The sequence below is a fragment of the Camelus dromedarius genome, chromosome 1 (genome assembly GCF_036321535.1).
Source record: "Camelus dromedarius isolate mCamDro1 chromosome 1, mCamDro1.pat, whole genome shotgun sequence".
NCBI lineage: Eukaryota > Metazoa > Chordata > Mammalia > Artiodactyla > Camelidae > Camelus > Camelus dromedarius.
This window is the reverse complement of record NC_087436.1, coordinates 52133316-52146132: the sequence shown is the minus strand read 5'-3', so window position 1 is coordinate 52146132 and position 12817 is coordinate 52133316. Positions and strand designations below refer to the sequence as shown.

Below are 12817 nucleotides of genomic sequence, written 5' to 3'. Positions count from 1 at the left end.
GTAACACTCATGTAATTTTAAAGTGATAACAAAAAACCCTTCATTTCAAAAGCTTTCTTTTCTTATTGAAGAAAAGTCACCTAAACACAATGAAGCCGTGAGCTCAAAAGGGGATCAGTGCAAACACTGCCCTGAAAGCTTTCCCATAACAAAGCAGGCACAGAAGAGCAGTTAGGAGCTTAACCTGTGGGCTCTGGAGTCAGACAGTTGCTTTTCAATCTCAGTGCTATTCCCTGACCAGCTTGTATGATCCTTGGGGAAGTATGCAACTCCTCTGTGCTCTGGTTCTTCATCAATAAAGTCAAGGTTATAATGTAATTCATAGAGTTGTTGAAGGATTAAATGCATTTACACGTGGAAATGTAGAGCAGTTTCTGGTAAATCCCCAATAAATGTTAGTTATTATTCTTATTCTTCTTATTATATGCTACTTACAGGAATAAAGCAAAAGCATCTGTATAGCATGCTATCCCAACTGAAGGGAAATATTTGCATTTACTGAATATATCATTACCAACCTAAGACTTTAAGAAAATATACCAGTATTACTCAAGGTGACCATGATAATGATAATGATATAGGAAATCACAGCCACAGATTAATTCCACATATTGAAGAGTCCTGGTTAGAAAAGGCAGAGAAAGGGGATGTTCTGCTGAAATCTCCCTGTAGATAATTTTAGCTATTTATCTCAGAGAGGTAAATAAAAACCAATAAAAACCTCCTAACTTCAAGTTCTCTTTAACCTTAAGTGTCTACCTAAATTGTCTACATAAGTTTCTTTTCTACCATCTCACATTAATAATAAAAAGAGTTAATACTAAGAGTTTTGTTCATAGTTTGCTTTGCTCCTTCACAGATTCTTATATTCCATACCATTTCCTGGTAAATTGTCCTACGTTTAATAATCATTAGAAAGAAATTATCTTCCCAGGGTGTGCAATTCTACCAATACTCCTCAGGCTAAAGAACAAAAAATGTTTATTAAATAAATCAAGAAGTGAAAAAATTTTGGTGGGGTGTATCTTACTTACTGTTTTGTTTTAGAAGTTGGGAAGGAAGAAAAAAGTACCTGACCTCCAATTTGTTAGCAAATATTAAATAACAGAATGTTACCATGCATATGTATTTACATTTCCTATAGTGAAATAAGTGATCTGGGCAAACAGTTGCTCAAGACCAATCAAGAGGATCTTTAGATTTGAGATAATGACAGGAAAAAAAAGTAAGGGTTGGGGGAACTCTTGCCATTGGATAAAGTCTCTGGATTAATTTTATCCAATTTGTAAGGCAACAAGCAATCATATTTATGGTGGTGGTTGCGAACATCCCCAAAATGCTTTAAAAATGTTTATGTCAATGCTAAAGGGCATGCCCATGCCTAAGACAAGGCTCAGACTCCATAGAAGTGGCCATTACATGTGGGTGCCTTTGCAGGGAAGTAACACGCAGGAGAGGTACTCAGGGTTGCCTGGGCACCGATTTTCCTCCCTTCAGAAGACCAACTCCCTTCCCTCCCCGACCCCTTCCATCCAGGTTACGTGTCCCATCTAGCTGGTTCTTATTTGGCTCCTGAACTAGGCAGGGATCAGCTATCTCTAAGTTTGTGGAAGTTACTCCAGCACAGTGAAACAAGCTTCCAGTGTGCAAGAACTATGATGCAGCAGGGAATGAGATGCTCAGGCCTGGCAACACCGCGCTGCGTTGATGGTGGTGTCACTGAGGGCTGAGAGCTCTTGCTGGAAGTCGGGGCTCCAAGGCAAGCTGGCTTCAGACATGCTGTATTTGCTCCTATAATTCACATAATGACTGCCAACAGATTCCTACCTGGGTTCGTTACATTAACAATTCAATCCTCCCTTACAATGGTATCTTCCTGCCAAGTCATACGTTATCTTTTAATTTATAAACGGTGTCTTCCTGAAGCCCCTGACTACTTCTTGATTGGGAAATATTTAAGGATGTTGAAAATGTCAAATTTTGGTAAGACTAAAATGCTTTTTATAAGTAATTCTATCAAGTTGCCTAGTTTAAAGTCCAAAACATCATGATATGGCTTTTTCTACCAAAAAGGGTAGATAGACTTTTGCAAAAAAAAAACAAAACAAAATTCCAGTAAAGAATGCTTTTCTTGTCTATCCCTGAAATCTCATCTACAATCTCTCTTTTCCTTAACCTGCTTTAACACTGAATTGACTTTTTTTTCCTGATTGTCATTTTTAATCTCTGGTGTTGATTGTTACAGCAGTTTGGCTACCATTTAGATTCTCCTCTCAAATCCAAAATATATTTCATTTAATAAATTTTACTTAATTAATTTTACTGTCAGTAACTTTTCTTAGAACTGAGTGGTATACCCCTGGTATATATATTTATTTATCTCTCTATCTGTATCTTTAACCTATCCATCTAGCCACCCACCCATCCATAAGAAAACTCACGACTCATCTGAACTACAAAGAACAGCCCCCACATGAAGATCTACTGTAATTTACTTTATATTTTTTTGAAGCACATGAAAAATACCAGAGAGACAAAAGACTTAAATGTTTACATCAAGGCTTGAAACACTTTTTTTTTTAGAGGTTTAGTAGGTTTTGGCCAAACTGAATTGTATAAACACTGCATTTTTTAACACTCAGATATTTTACTCTAAAATTACTTACATGTCACTACCTCAGTGAAATGCTTTTTGTTCCCACAAACTAATTTCCACTCTTACCTCATACCACTCTTTTCTTTGTGGTATGTGATTTTGCAAATATATTTAAATAATTATCAGGGGGGAATTCTTTATTAACCATTTATCACACTACCAGATTATAAACTCCACTAGAGAAAAGATCATATCTGTCTTGTTTATTTTATATCCCCAGCACCTTGGATGGTGCTTGGTATATAGTAAGTTCTCAATAAAAGTTTGTTGCATTTTGAGAAGTGGATGAGGCTGAAGTCACTTTCGCAGGTGGAGAATTATTTAAAAAAAAAGAAGTGGCAGCAGCTACGTGCCATCACTGCATTTTTCTTCTGTGTAGTGTGTCTGAATAATTGTGAAACAGCTTTTCCCTCAGGGCTGCAGATTCACAGGAGAAAAACAATTCAGAGGTGCTAAGTGCTCTGCAAATGTTTAACTCCAACTGGGAAAGGGTATCAGCACTGGGACAACAGTAATTTAAAGGGAGATAAAGCTCTGAAGGTCAATAATGATAGGGTACTTTTGGGCACTGTCTTGCCATTAATTCCCATAAAGAAAATGCTTCAATTAATGCACGTATTGACTGCCAACCCTGTACAAGGCATGCTACTTGGCTTTACAATGTGTATCAAAAAGCCCCTTGATTCAAACTAATTAGAATCTGATTGGGAAGTTATAGGAATGCCTGGAAAAGCTAACTAGAAAAAAAAGTAAATACTAAGTATAAGGGCACTTGATTGGTACTGCAGGTAAGGACTGCCAATGGACAGACTGGAGGGGGGTCTAGTCCATTTCAACGAGCAGAGAAGACTGAGATAAGTATTATAGATACAGATGCAAAGTGGGCGGGCAAAGAAGTGGAGAAAAGGAAAGCCCAAAGTGGTTCAGAGCAAGAAATAGATAAATTTGCCTGAAGTAAAGGGTTCACCCAGAGAGACAGGTCACAAATGCAGATTGTTGATCCATAAAGTAAAATTGTAACTAAGAAGCTGAAGAGGAGTATTCTCCTGTCAGCTTCTGGGAAGCCCCAGACTGACACGTGGCATAATTAGGGCAACATAAAATAGTCAATGACGATAATACGTTAATATTGCACAACATTTTGTTTCAAAGCAATCCCATCCACGATTCACAAACAAAAATCCTTTTTCTCATTTTACAGAGCTGTCACCATCCATCAACACATTTAGGTGAGCTGTGATTCGGAGCTCCACCTTTCGCCCTGGCATTTTGCGAGAGGAAGCAGGAGTTGTCAGAGTGAGGAAACTGAAGCAAGAAGATGAGCGGGTTGTTCAGTCAGCCCGGAAAGGATTAGAACTGAACGAATTAAAGTGGGTCAGGGATTGATGTTGGAGAAGGGACACTCACGGTCCTCAGAGTGTCCTGAAAGCTGCTTTGAATTGCAGGCAAGTATGAACTACTAATCAGAACTACTGGATGTGTAAACACGAAGTTGATCACACAACTATTCTAAGTTTTAAGATGGCAGAATAAACCTATTTTTTCTCATTCATTCATTTTGCTAGGGAGCTATCACTGTTGCCTTAATTCACAGGAGCTTTAAAAATCAAATCATACTCTACTAGGTTATAATTCCAGAGGACTTTATGGTTATCTGTTTCAAAGAATCAAATGGTTAACTCAGAGACTCTTCACGGCTGTTTCTTTCCACTGATTGTGTTTTGAAGGTGCCTGCAATCTAGTTTCATTGCACTGCCTTTTAAAATTCTCATTAACATTTATTTTATTCAAATACAGTAATCCTCGCTTCAGCAGTGAATAGCTAACTCCCACTCCCACACGCTACGATGTTAGCATCATAGCTTTAAAGTGCTTCAGAGATTTTGTACAAAAGTCTTTTGAAATCACGCTCAAACTGAAGACTATATCTTTCTTCTTCCTATCAGTTTATCTTTTTCTCTTGGGAGACTTTTTTTCTTTCATGAAATGGTTCTCAAATTGAAATGCTTCTATCCCCTCCCTGAGAGACTGTGATCTCCCCTAAAGGCAAGAGTGAAGACAGCAAGGCACTGATGTCTATTGTTTTTTTTTTTTAAGTTCATACCTTGTTAAATCAGAACTACAGACAAAGAAGCATCTTATGTGAGAAATAGCTACTGGTCTCAAGCAAAATTGCATCACCCAGCCTACGACGGGTGGATGGAAAATGTCCAGGTCTGTTTCTATGGAGTGAAATCGCAATTCTCTCCCTTTTTTTTTTTTTTTTTCTGTTTTGACCATTGTTTTTTTAATTGTTAAAAAACTTGTAAGTGTAGTACATGCTACTTAGTAATCAGTCTCCTTCAAGAAAATAACTCTTTTGGGCACTCCCTTTACCAGGTATAACAGAAGAAAAAGTTTAATACCATAAAACAATAAAAACATCAGTGTCCATGTTTTATATACTTTTGGTAAATAACTGGATGACGGTGGGACATGCAAGGTAACCTACTGAGTTTGTGCATTCCCTGCAGGTACCACGGGGGACTTTTTGGTACAAGATGGAGAAGCCTCTCCCAGCGAAGGAAATTAGCTCTTATTGATTTTATACAAAAGGCACCAAGACTGAGATTTTGTTTGGGGGAAAAAGTGTTTGCTGCTTAAAAATAAAAAAGTTTCAAAAACACTGGCCATGACTTTATTTTTCCCTCTTTCTAATCAAATATGAACCATTCTTCAATGTCCAGATCATATTTTTATCTTAAACAAGGCCTTCTCTGACCATTCTAGAAAATCAGCCCTTGTCCAGTGTACGTGGTGTTTGACCCTTAGTTTTACTTAGTGACACTGTGTCTTGTATTTTCATTAAATCATCCAGATGTCTAACTTTTGTCAACTAGCTTATAAGCACTTGGTATGGTGGGAACATGTTTTATTTGATTTTGCATGCTTCTTGCCAGAGAACCAGGGACAGCACCTCTCTTTTAGGAACTAGGCGGCAAGAAAGGGGAGACAACTACCCCTCAAGCCCTGCCCTCTGCGGATGGGGCAGACACTGCACTGTGCCTACTGATAACCGTGCCCCACGGCCACAGAGGAGGGCACACCAATGGCAACGGAGCACATGGTTTGGCTGCAGCAACTCCAGCCAGCAGGGGTCCCTCTCTGGGCTAAGGGGGCGGGGGCTGGACTCTGTAGGACAGCGCAGCTGTGTCTGGGGAGAGGCAGAGATGGGGAAGTGAAGCAGCACGGTGATGCCACGTGGTCTGTCCTTTGGAGAGGGCTCCCTGACAGATCCAGAAGGTACAGGGGTCAGGGTCCAGCCTGGAGCAGGAGGAGGTGAGATGAGCGAAGCAGGAAATCAGGGCACAGGCAAGGGGAGGCCCACTTCTCACGGGGACAGTGGAGTACATGAGGGAACTGAAGGTAATGATCTAGTCTTAAGGACTGAGGACACCCAACAGGGGCTTGGGAAGGCAGCCGGGACACCAGCCCATGATAGGAAGCCAGCTATCACAACTCGCTTAGGCAGGGAAATAGCTCCTAACCCGAGGAGTTTTCAGACTGGTTCAGAACTGAGGCTGCCTTTTCCTGCTTCTCCTGGGCTATATTTGACCTCACATATATATTATCTGATTGGTGTCTCTCTTTCTGTTTCATTTCTCCTAATCTCACAAAGTCACACTCAGATATGCTGCGTACTACACTATCCAGACCAATGCCAACTAGGGTGAATGACTTTTTCACATTTTATCACTCATTCTGCTACCGCTGTAACACCTCACATTTCCCAATACAGAGATGCCCTTTATGGAAGAAAACAATGTATCCCCTGCTCCTCCTCTCTTCCCTATAGTCAGTGAATAATGCCGTCTTGTTTCCTGGTCTCTTTCAGACGAAGTACAGGATGCTGCACCAGGTGATGTGGGTTTGATCCCAGTTCATCCCCATCTAACTGAGAGACTGAGGGCAAGGCAACTACCCTAGAGACTCACTCTGTATATTAATAGTGGGTTGTGGGGGGCAAATGATTATTACTTTACAGTTTAATTGAATTAAAAAAAAATAAATATGTACTTGCCTAGCACAGGGTCTGACCCATGGTAGGTGCAGAATAAATGAAATTTGAATTTGAATTTCAAGCTATAGCTTGTTTTCCTTGATCCTTCACATGCACAGTCACACTGTTCTTATTTAAATCCCTATCCTGCTTAAGAAGCATGATTTTGGATTATTTTCAATTATTTTTTCTTTTAAAGCCTGTATCCATCAGAGCAGTGACTGTCAACTCTGCTATACATTAGAATCTCCTGGGGAACAGTTAAAAAATAACAGCGCCTGGGTCCCACCTCTGACCAACTGAATCTGCAGTTCTGAAGATGATCACAACATTTGCATCAAACAATAAATGAAAAAGTAGGAAGAAAAAGAATGATTAAAAACGTTTAATTCAAATCAAACCAAAACAGAACTTAAGAATTATTTCACAGCTTAAGACTATCACACAGTCTATTATATAAGGCTGTAAGAGGGATTTGAAAACACTTACCTTTGTTATTGTATACATCTAAGTAATTTGGTGCTGAAAAAATTGTAATTAGAGAAGGGAAGCCTGTTGTTTGGCTTTTCCTGTACATGCGGTACCTAAAAACAATAAATACAAGTCAAAACAAGGCTAAGTATGGAAAAATGATGGTATCAAATTATAGATTTAGAAATAGAAAATTAAAATTAAGTTTGGTCATTCAAAGAGAATTCAATTATATAACATTAAATAAATTTTTCTCTTTAAAGTCTGCTATACACAGACATGAGTTCATTTCAGGGTGACAATGAAAACATACAGTCATATGTACAATTTCCAAATGGGTCTTTTCTAAGTTTAGCAGACCCAAGGAGTTCAGTGAAAAATCATAATTCATTTGAAGTGCCCAATAGAGAGGACAAAAGCTACTTTTTGCACCCAGATTCTGTACCTAACATGTTTTTCAGAAGTTTGTCAATATTTCTACCATAAAAAGACTACATAAACAGAGCAATATGAGTTACCACTCATAACCAGGCTGATTATCCTATTTATCTACAATATTCTATTATGGTTCTATAAACCTATTTTGCCTGGACTAAGTGATTTGCTTTTCAAAGGATGTCTGGATAAATCTATGGGTTTTACGAACTGAAATTGTTTCTATTTTAGAATTTTATTTATTACCAATCTCTTCTGGTGTCTGTAGGTCAAAGATTATTGTCCCAGCAGGGTAACATTTAATCAATCAGTAGTGAAACCTCTGAAAGATCTCTGGAAATAAACCAACAACCCAGTGACTTTTCTTCCACTGAAACAAATGTAGGACTCTAGTCCTCAAATAATCAAAAAAATACAAGAGATTCTGTTCTTTTCCATCAAGGCGAAAAGGTAGCTCATGAATTCTATATGAGAGCCTTCAGGAATATCAGTTTAGAAGAATTCCTAACGTGCCAAAATTTCATCATTCCTTAGTTCTTCTGTGTTACTTATTTCTGGCAGATCAACAAACCTAATTTAGCTGGATTCTAAATGTGCCTCAAATAGTATCTTTAGAGAGAGAAATAGCCACCTTAAATTTCATCATTTTACAAATATTTTGATACTACTTTTCCAGAAGAAAAACCATCCCCTTAAAAGTCTTTTGAAATGTCCCAGAAGCATTTATTCTGCTTATGGAAGTGAACTTCGCTGGGGGAAAAAAATCAGAACGTGAAAGGTAGTAACAACACTCTTAATCTTAGTATCTTGACTTTGTAAAACTGCGGTCAACAATGCCTACTTGACAACAAATAGAAACAAAGAATCTGGATAACATAATCTCAATTTTCCCCAATGAATCAATCAACTGCTCATTTTAAACAAATATATTTGTTGATTTTAATTGATGCACTGAATCATTTTCAACTAAGCAGATGATTTCAGGTCTCTAGTGGGATTAAAATAAATCTGCTTAACATATTCAGTTAGGACAGTCAGCCAAAAAACAATGGTGACACCACTGCCCTGAAAAGTGAAAAAAAAAAAATTATTTGAGGACCTGATTGGCTGGGAATTTCAATCGGTTACTTCAAACATCAGCTACAAGAGCACTGAGCACACCATACTGAATCAGTCCAGACTTGCTGACTGACTGCTTGAAAAAGCTAATTGTGAAAAAAACTTAGGATCTGCCTCGATTCAGAGTCATCACAGGCATGGGCTTACTTTGCAATGCAGGCGTCTAAATTCCCAATTTCAGTACACAAGTTATAAAAAGAAATGTTCCTCCTTTTCAGAATATTTAGAATATGAAGGAATGAGTTTAAACGTTTGAACGCAAAATAACGCCTTTCAGTGAGCCTCCTGGGAAGGGTATCGGACTTCAAATTCTAAAATTAATTATGCCTATTTCTCCCCATGCCTATATCCTTAATACAGACTTAATGCACCATCAAGGTGCATATCTGATATTTTCTAGGTTTCAAAATCCTTAAAATCGGTCTATGTTTTTAAAATTTACCAGATATTACAAAATCATGTCATGCATTTGTTATTTGGAATATGGGCTTTTTTCCCTCATCATTTCAATGTCTGCTTTTGTCCTTTAAAACTTCACAGGGATCAGGAACGATACTCTTTAAACAAGAGTACAACATGCAGTATCTGTGAAATATTTATGTTTTTTTGTGTAATTCTCATTCACATTGCCAACCAAGACTGAAAGTGGCTGTGATTTACTCACTTATGGGACAGTGGTAAGAGCAGGAATTGAAAGAAATGAAAAGAGGTGGCCTCACAGTGCTTAAGACAGCCAGGTGAAAATCCTACCTGCTGAAGCTAAAAATGGAGGAACTCTGAAGGGGACTTTATGACACATCTGTAGCCACTCATTCCCCAGGACCATGCCATATCTGTGTCACCAGAAGGCAACTTTTAGATCTAACTCCTTCAGGGATAGTGCCTGGGAAAAGCGAACCTCCACAGTGGAGCGCATGAGGGAGTTGTGACAAAGGCCCGTGCATGTCTCCACAAACCCACAGAACTGCTCACCCTGCATCTTGGGCTTCATGGGCTCGGAGTATGGATAACAAGTTATTGTGCTGTAAGAATTCACATACAGCCGGGTAACTGCCAGAGAGAAAAAAGAAAAAGACAGAAGCATCTGTTATGAAATCATGAAGAGCAGTACATTTATCTGTAACATCCAGACCCATGTGATTGGTCAAGTATAATAAAACATACGTCATTCATGAAACGAGCCTCTTGGTTCTACAGACAGGTTTTTCCCCCATGGCAGAAAAAGCACCTACAGCTGTACTTTTTACATAATCAGAAAGGGCTGGAGGTGTGTGAATTGGGAAAAGAATGCAAGCCTTTATATATAAAGAAAAGTATCTGCTCAGAGAGAAAATCAGTTTATCAAGTCTACACATAAACACAAAGCGAAAAGGAGCCTTATACATAGCATGAGAACGGAATTTAAAATATAAACCCCAATTTCCTGAAATAGAGTGCTATTTGCATTTGGGTGCCTGCTTGAAAGCTTGACAGAGAAGACTGAGTTATGGAGTGGGAGAGAATAGATGCTCTGGGAAACCAAGTTGTCAGCTTACTTATGGGTCCATCAACTGATTACATCATTCAAAATCTAAACAGAATTATGGCATGCACAAGAGTTTTAAATGTGTATTTTAAATATGACCAGCAGAACTTTATCTGAAGACTTTTTCTTTATTGTGATTTAATAAAAATATCAAATGCACAATCAAGATAATGAAGTCTGTAAAGAAAGTCTCAAAACCAAAGATGGAAAGTTCATTAAAAATGAAATTCAAATTACAAGCTAAACTTGAAAACCCTTTGCAATCACTTTCTCTCTGCTCCAAGAATTTTTAATGAGAAAAATGCATGCCATAAAAATGAGTAAAATTTACATAGTTCAAATCAAGGGACAGCAAACCAATTAAATATAAACAAACTTCAGATATTCACTAGAACCTAAACTACATACACTATACAAAACAATTCAGCAATTATAAAAATAGGTCCTTGCAGAAATAACAGTATATGTGACTCAAATAATTTATTATAAAAGAGAAGATGAAAATAGTTTTTCTACTACAGATTTTGTAAGAATTCCCTGATCAACAGGAAAAAAAACACCATTAAGATGGCATACCATTGTAGAGATATTGATTATAAAAAGGATTCAATTCTTTGGCAAAATTCTTTGGATGTGAAATAAAAAATAGCCTTTGTGCATGTGCACACATTTGTGTGTGGGTGTGTGTCTGCACGTATGTGTGTTCTAGAATATTCCAGCAATTGGCCAGGGAAAGAGAAAGAGGAGACACCCAGGAAGCCTTCACTTCCTAGTGTTCCCAGGTTGTCCCAACAAATAAATCGTCTAACTAATACACAGTCACGTAACTTACAAACTGGAGATGGCGGCCCAGAGTGTCTACATGGAAATAAGTCCACATGGTACCTAGATCACTGGTTGACCAATGTGTGTCTTCAGAGTGTGTGTTCTACTTTGGGAGAAGGTGAGTGTCAGTGTGTCAACAAAAAACCCTTAATTTCAGAGACACTGGTTGGTCTTCAAAAAACAGCACATTTGCTTGGTATATATGCAGCTATAAGATGCCCAGCCCAGGGGTGACAGGGTAGGGGTGGCACTCAATAAATGTCCCTTTCCAATCTCTTCAAGCAGTTTGCTTAGGTTTCTTAAGCCCTCACAATGCTTCTTTAAAAAGACATTTTATTGCCTTGTTGTACCACTGAAGACAGAAATTGTCTAGGTTCCTCACTTTTTTCCTTTGGGCAAATGGCTTGGCTGCTCTTTTTTATTTATTTTTTCCTTTGGAAGAACTTATGTTAGTCTTATGAAAACATAATTTTAACATATTTTCTTCATGCTAAGAAAGCATGTGAGTCTGAGGAAATCTTTTTGAAAAATATATATCATGTAGATCTTTTTTTTTTTTTCTTTTTTCATTAATAAGGTGAAGTTTCTGAGCCCATCTCAGAAGAAGAAAAGAATCTTTCTTCCTCCAGTCTGATCAGCCCAGGCCTCAGCCCGCCATGGGCACCCTTGTCAGGCACGATCCATCTGCATGGGTGACCCTGGAATGGTTTTGTTTAATCCTATATCCTGAACATGTCCTGAAACAACACTTGCTTCAAGGATTGCTGAAGGTCCCTGATGCGTTTGGCTGTGTGATATTCATTTATTGCTGTGTTTGGGCAAGAAGTTATTTTAGTCTCTGAAAATCTTGTTTTTTTCTATTGGAGAATGATTATTCCTAATCACTAGAGATGCGTCTTCTGTGGGTAGAAAGGGAGGTGGAAATTTCCACGGAATAGTGGGGATCCTTAGATCTGGGGTCTCATCCTACTTTCTTGTGTAAACTTTGGAAAATTGCTTATCCTCTTTGAGCCTCAATTACCCCATTTGTAAAAATGCAGACAATATTATTTATTTCATAGATATGAGATAAAAATGAAATGAGGTAGCAATTTATGTACATGTCCTAGCCCAGTGCCTGCCCCACAGCAGTAGACAGTTAGCAATTCCGAACCTCTCCCACCACCACGGTGTGGAGGGAAGGACGGTGAGTTAGCACCCTCAGATTCTAGAAGAAGCTGTTTCATTTATCAGTTGTGACTTGTGTTGGATCTTAAAGGCAATGACTTCTGGGGATTCACAGACAGGCGAGGGGTTAGAGTTTCACCAAAATAAGGACAGGAATAGGAAGTAGAACAAGCGTGAACATAGTTAAAGAAAGTAGGAAGGTCAGACATGATCAGAATGTCAGATGTCAGAAATGATAGAAAAGCTGGCTTTGCATTAGAGCAAATAGCTATCAGACTCGTTCTGTTGATTCTCTCATTTTTGTTTCTTGCTATATTAAAATACATTTTAGACCCAGAAAGAAATCTTGCAGATTTCAGATGCTTTAACCATGGATATTGCCAGCAGGCATTATTAAAATGCTTTTTTTATGCTTTTATGCCTTTGCATATACTTTCCCTGAGTTTGTTTTTCCCTTCTGCAAAGGCCCTCTCTTCTGCCAAGTCTTTGCCAAATGATCACTTGTGAACCCTTCCCTTCAAACCTACTTCACCCTGTGGTGTACAAAACTGCTGCATCTACCACATTCCTGCAACATATG

At 38.3% G+C, this 12817-nt stretch overlaps 1 protein-coding gene across 2 annotated transcripts in view; it reads right to left on the bottom strand.

Annotated features, from left to right (window-relative positions):
* PPP3CA (protein phosphatase 3 catalytic subunit alpha) overlaps window positions 1-12817 on the bottom strand; it is a 288055-nt gene that overhangs the window by 44525 nt on the left and 230713 nt on the right. For both annotated transcript variants that reach the window (XM_031468717.2, XM_031468724.2), the window contains exons 7-8: window positions 9693-9770; window positions 7185-7279 (exon numbers count right to left, since the gene is read on the bottom strand). In XM_031468717.2, coding sequence (XP_031324577.2) covers window positions 7185-7279; window positions 9693-9770 — 173 coding nt within the window. The remainder of the gene's footprint in view (window positions 1-7184; window positions 7280-9692; window positions 9771-12817) is intronic.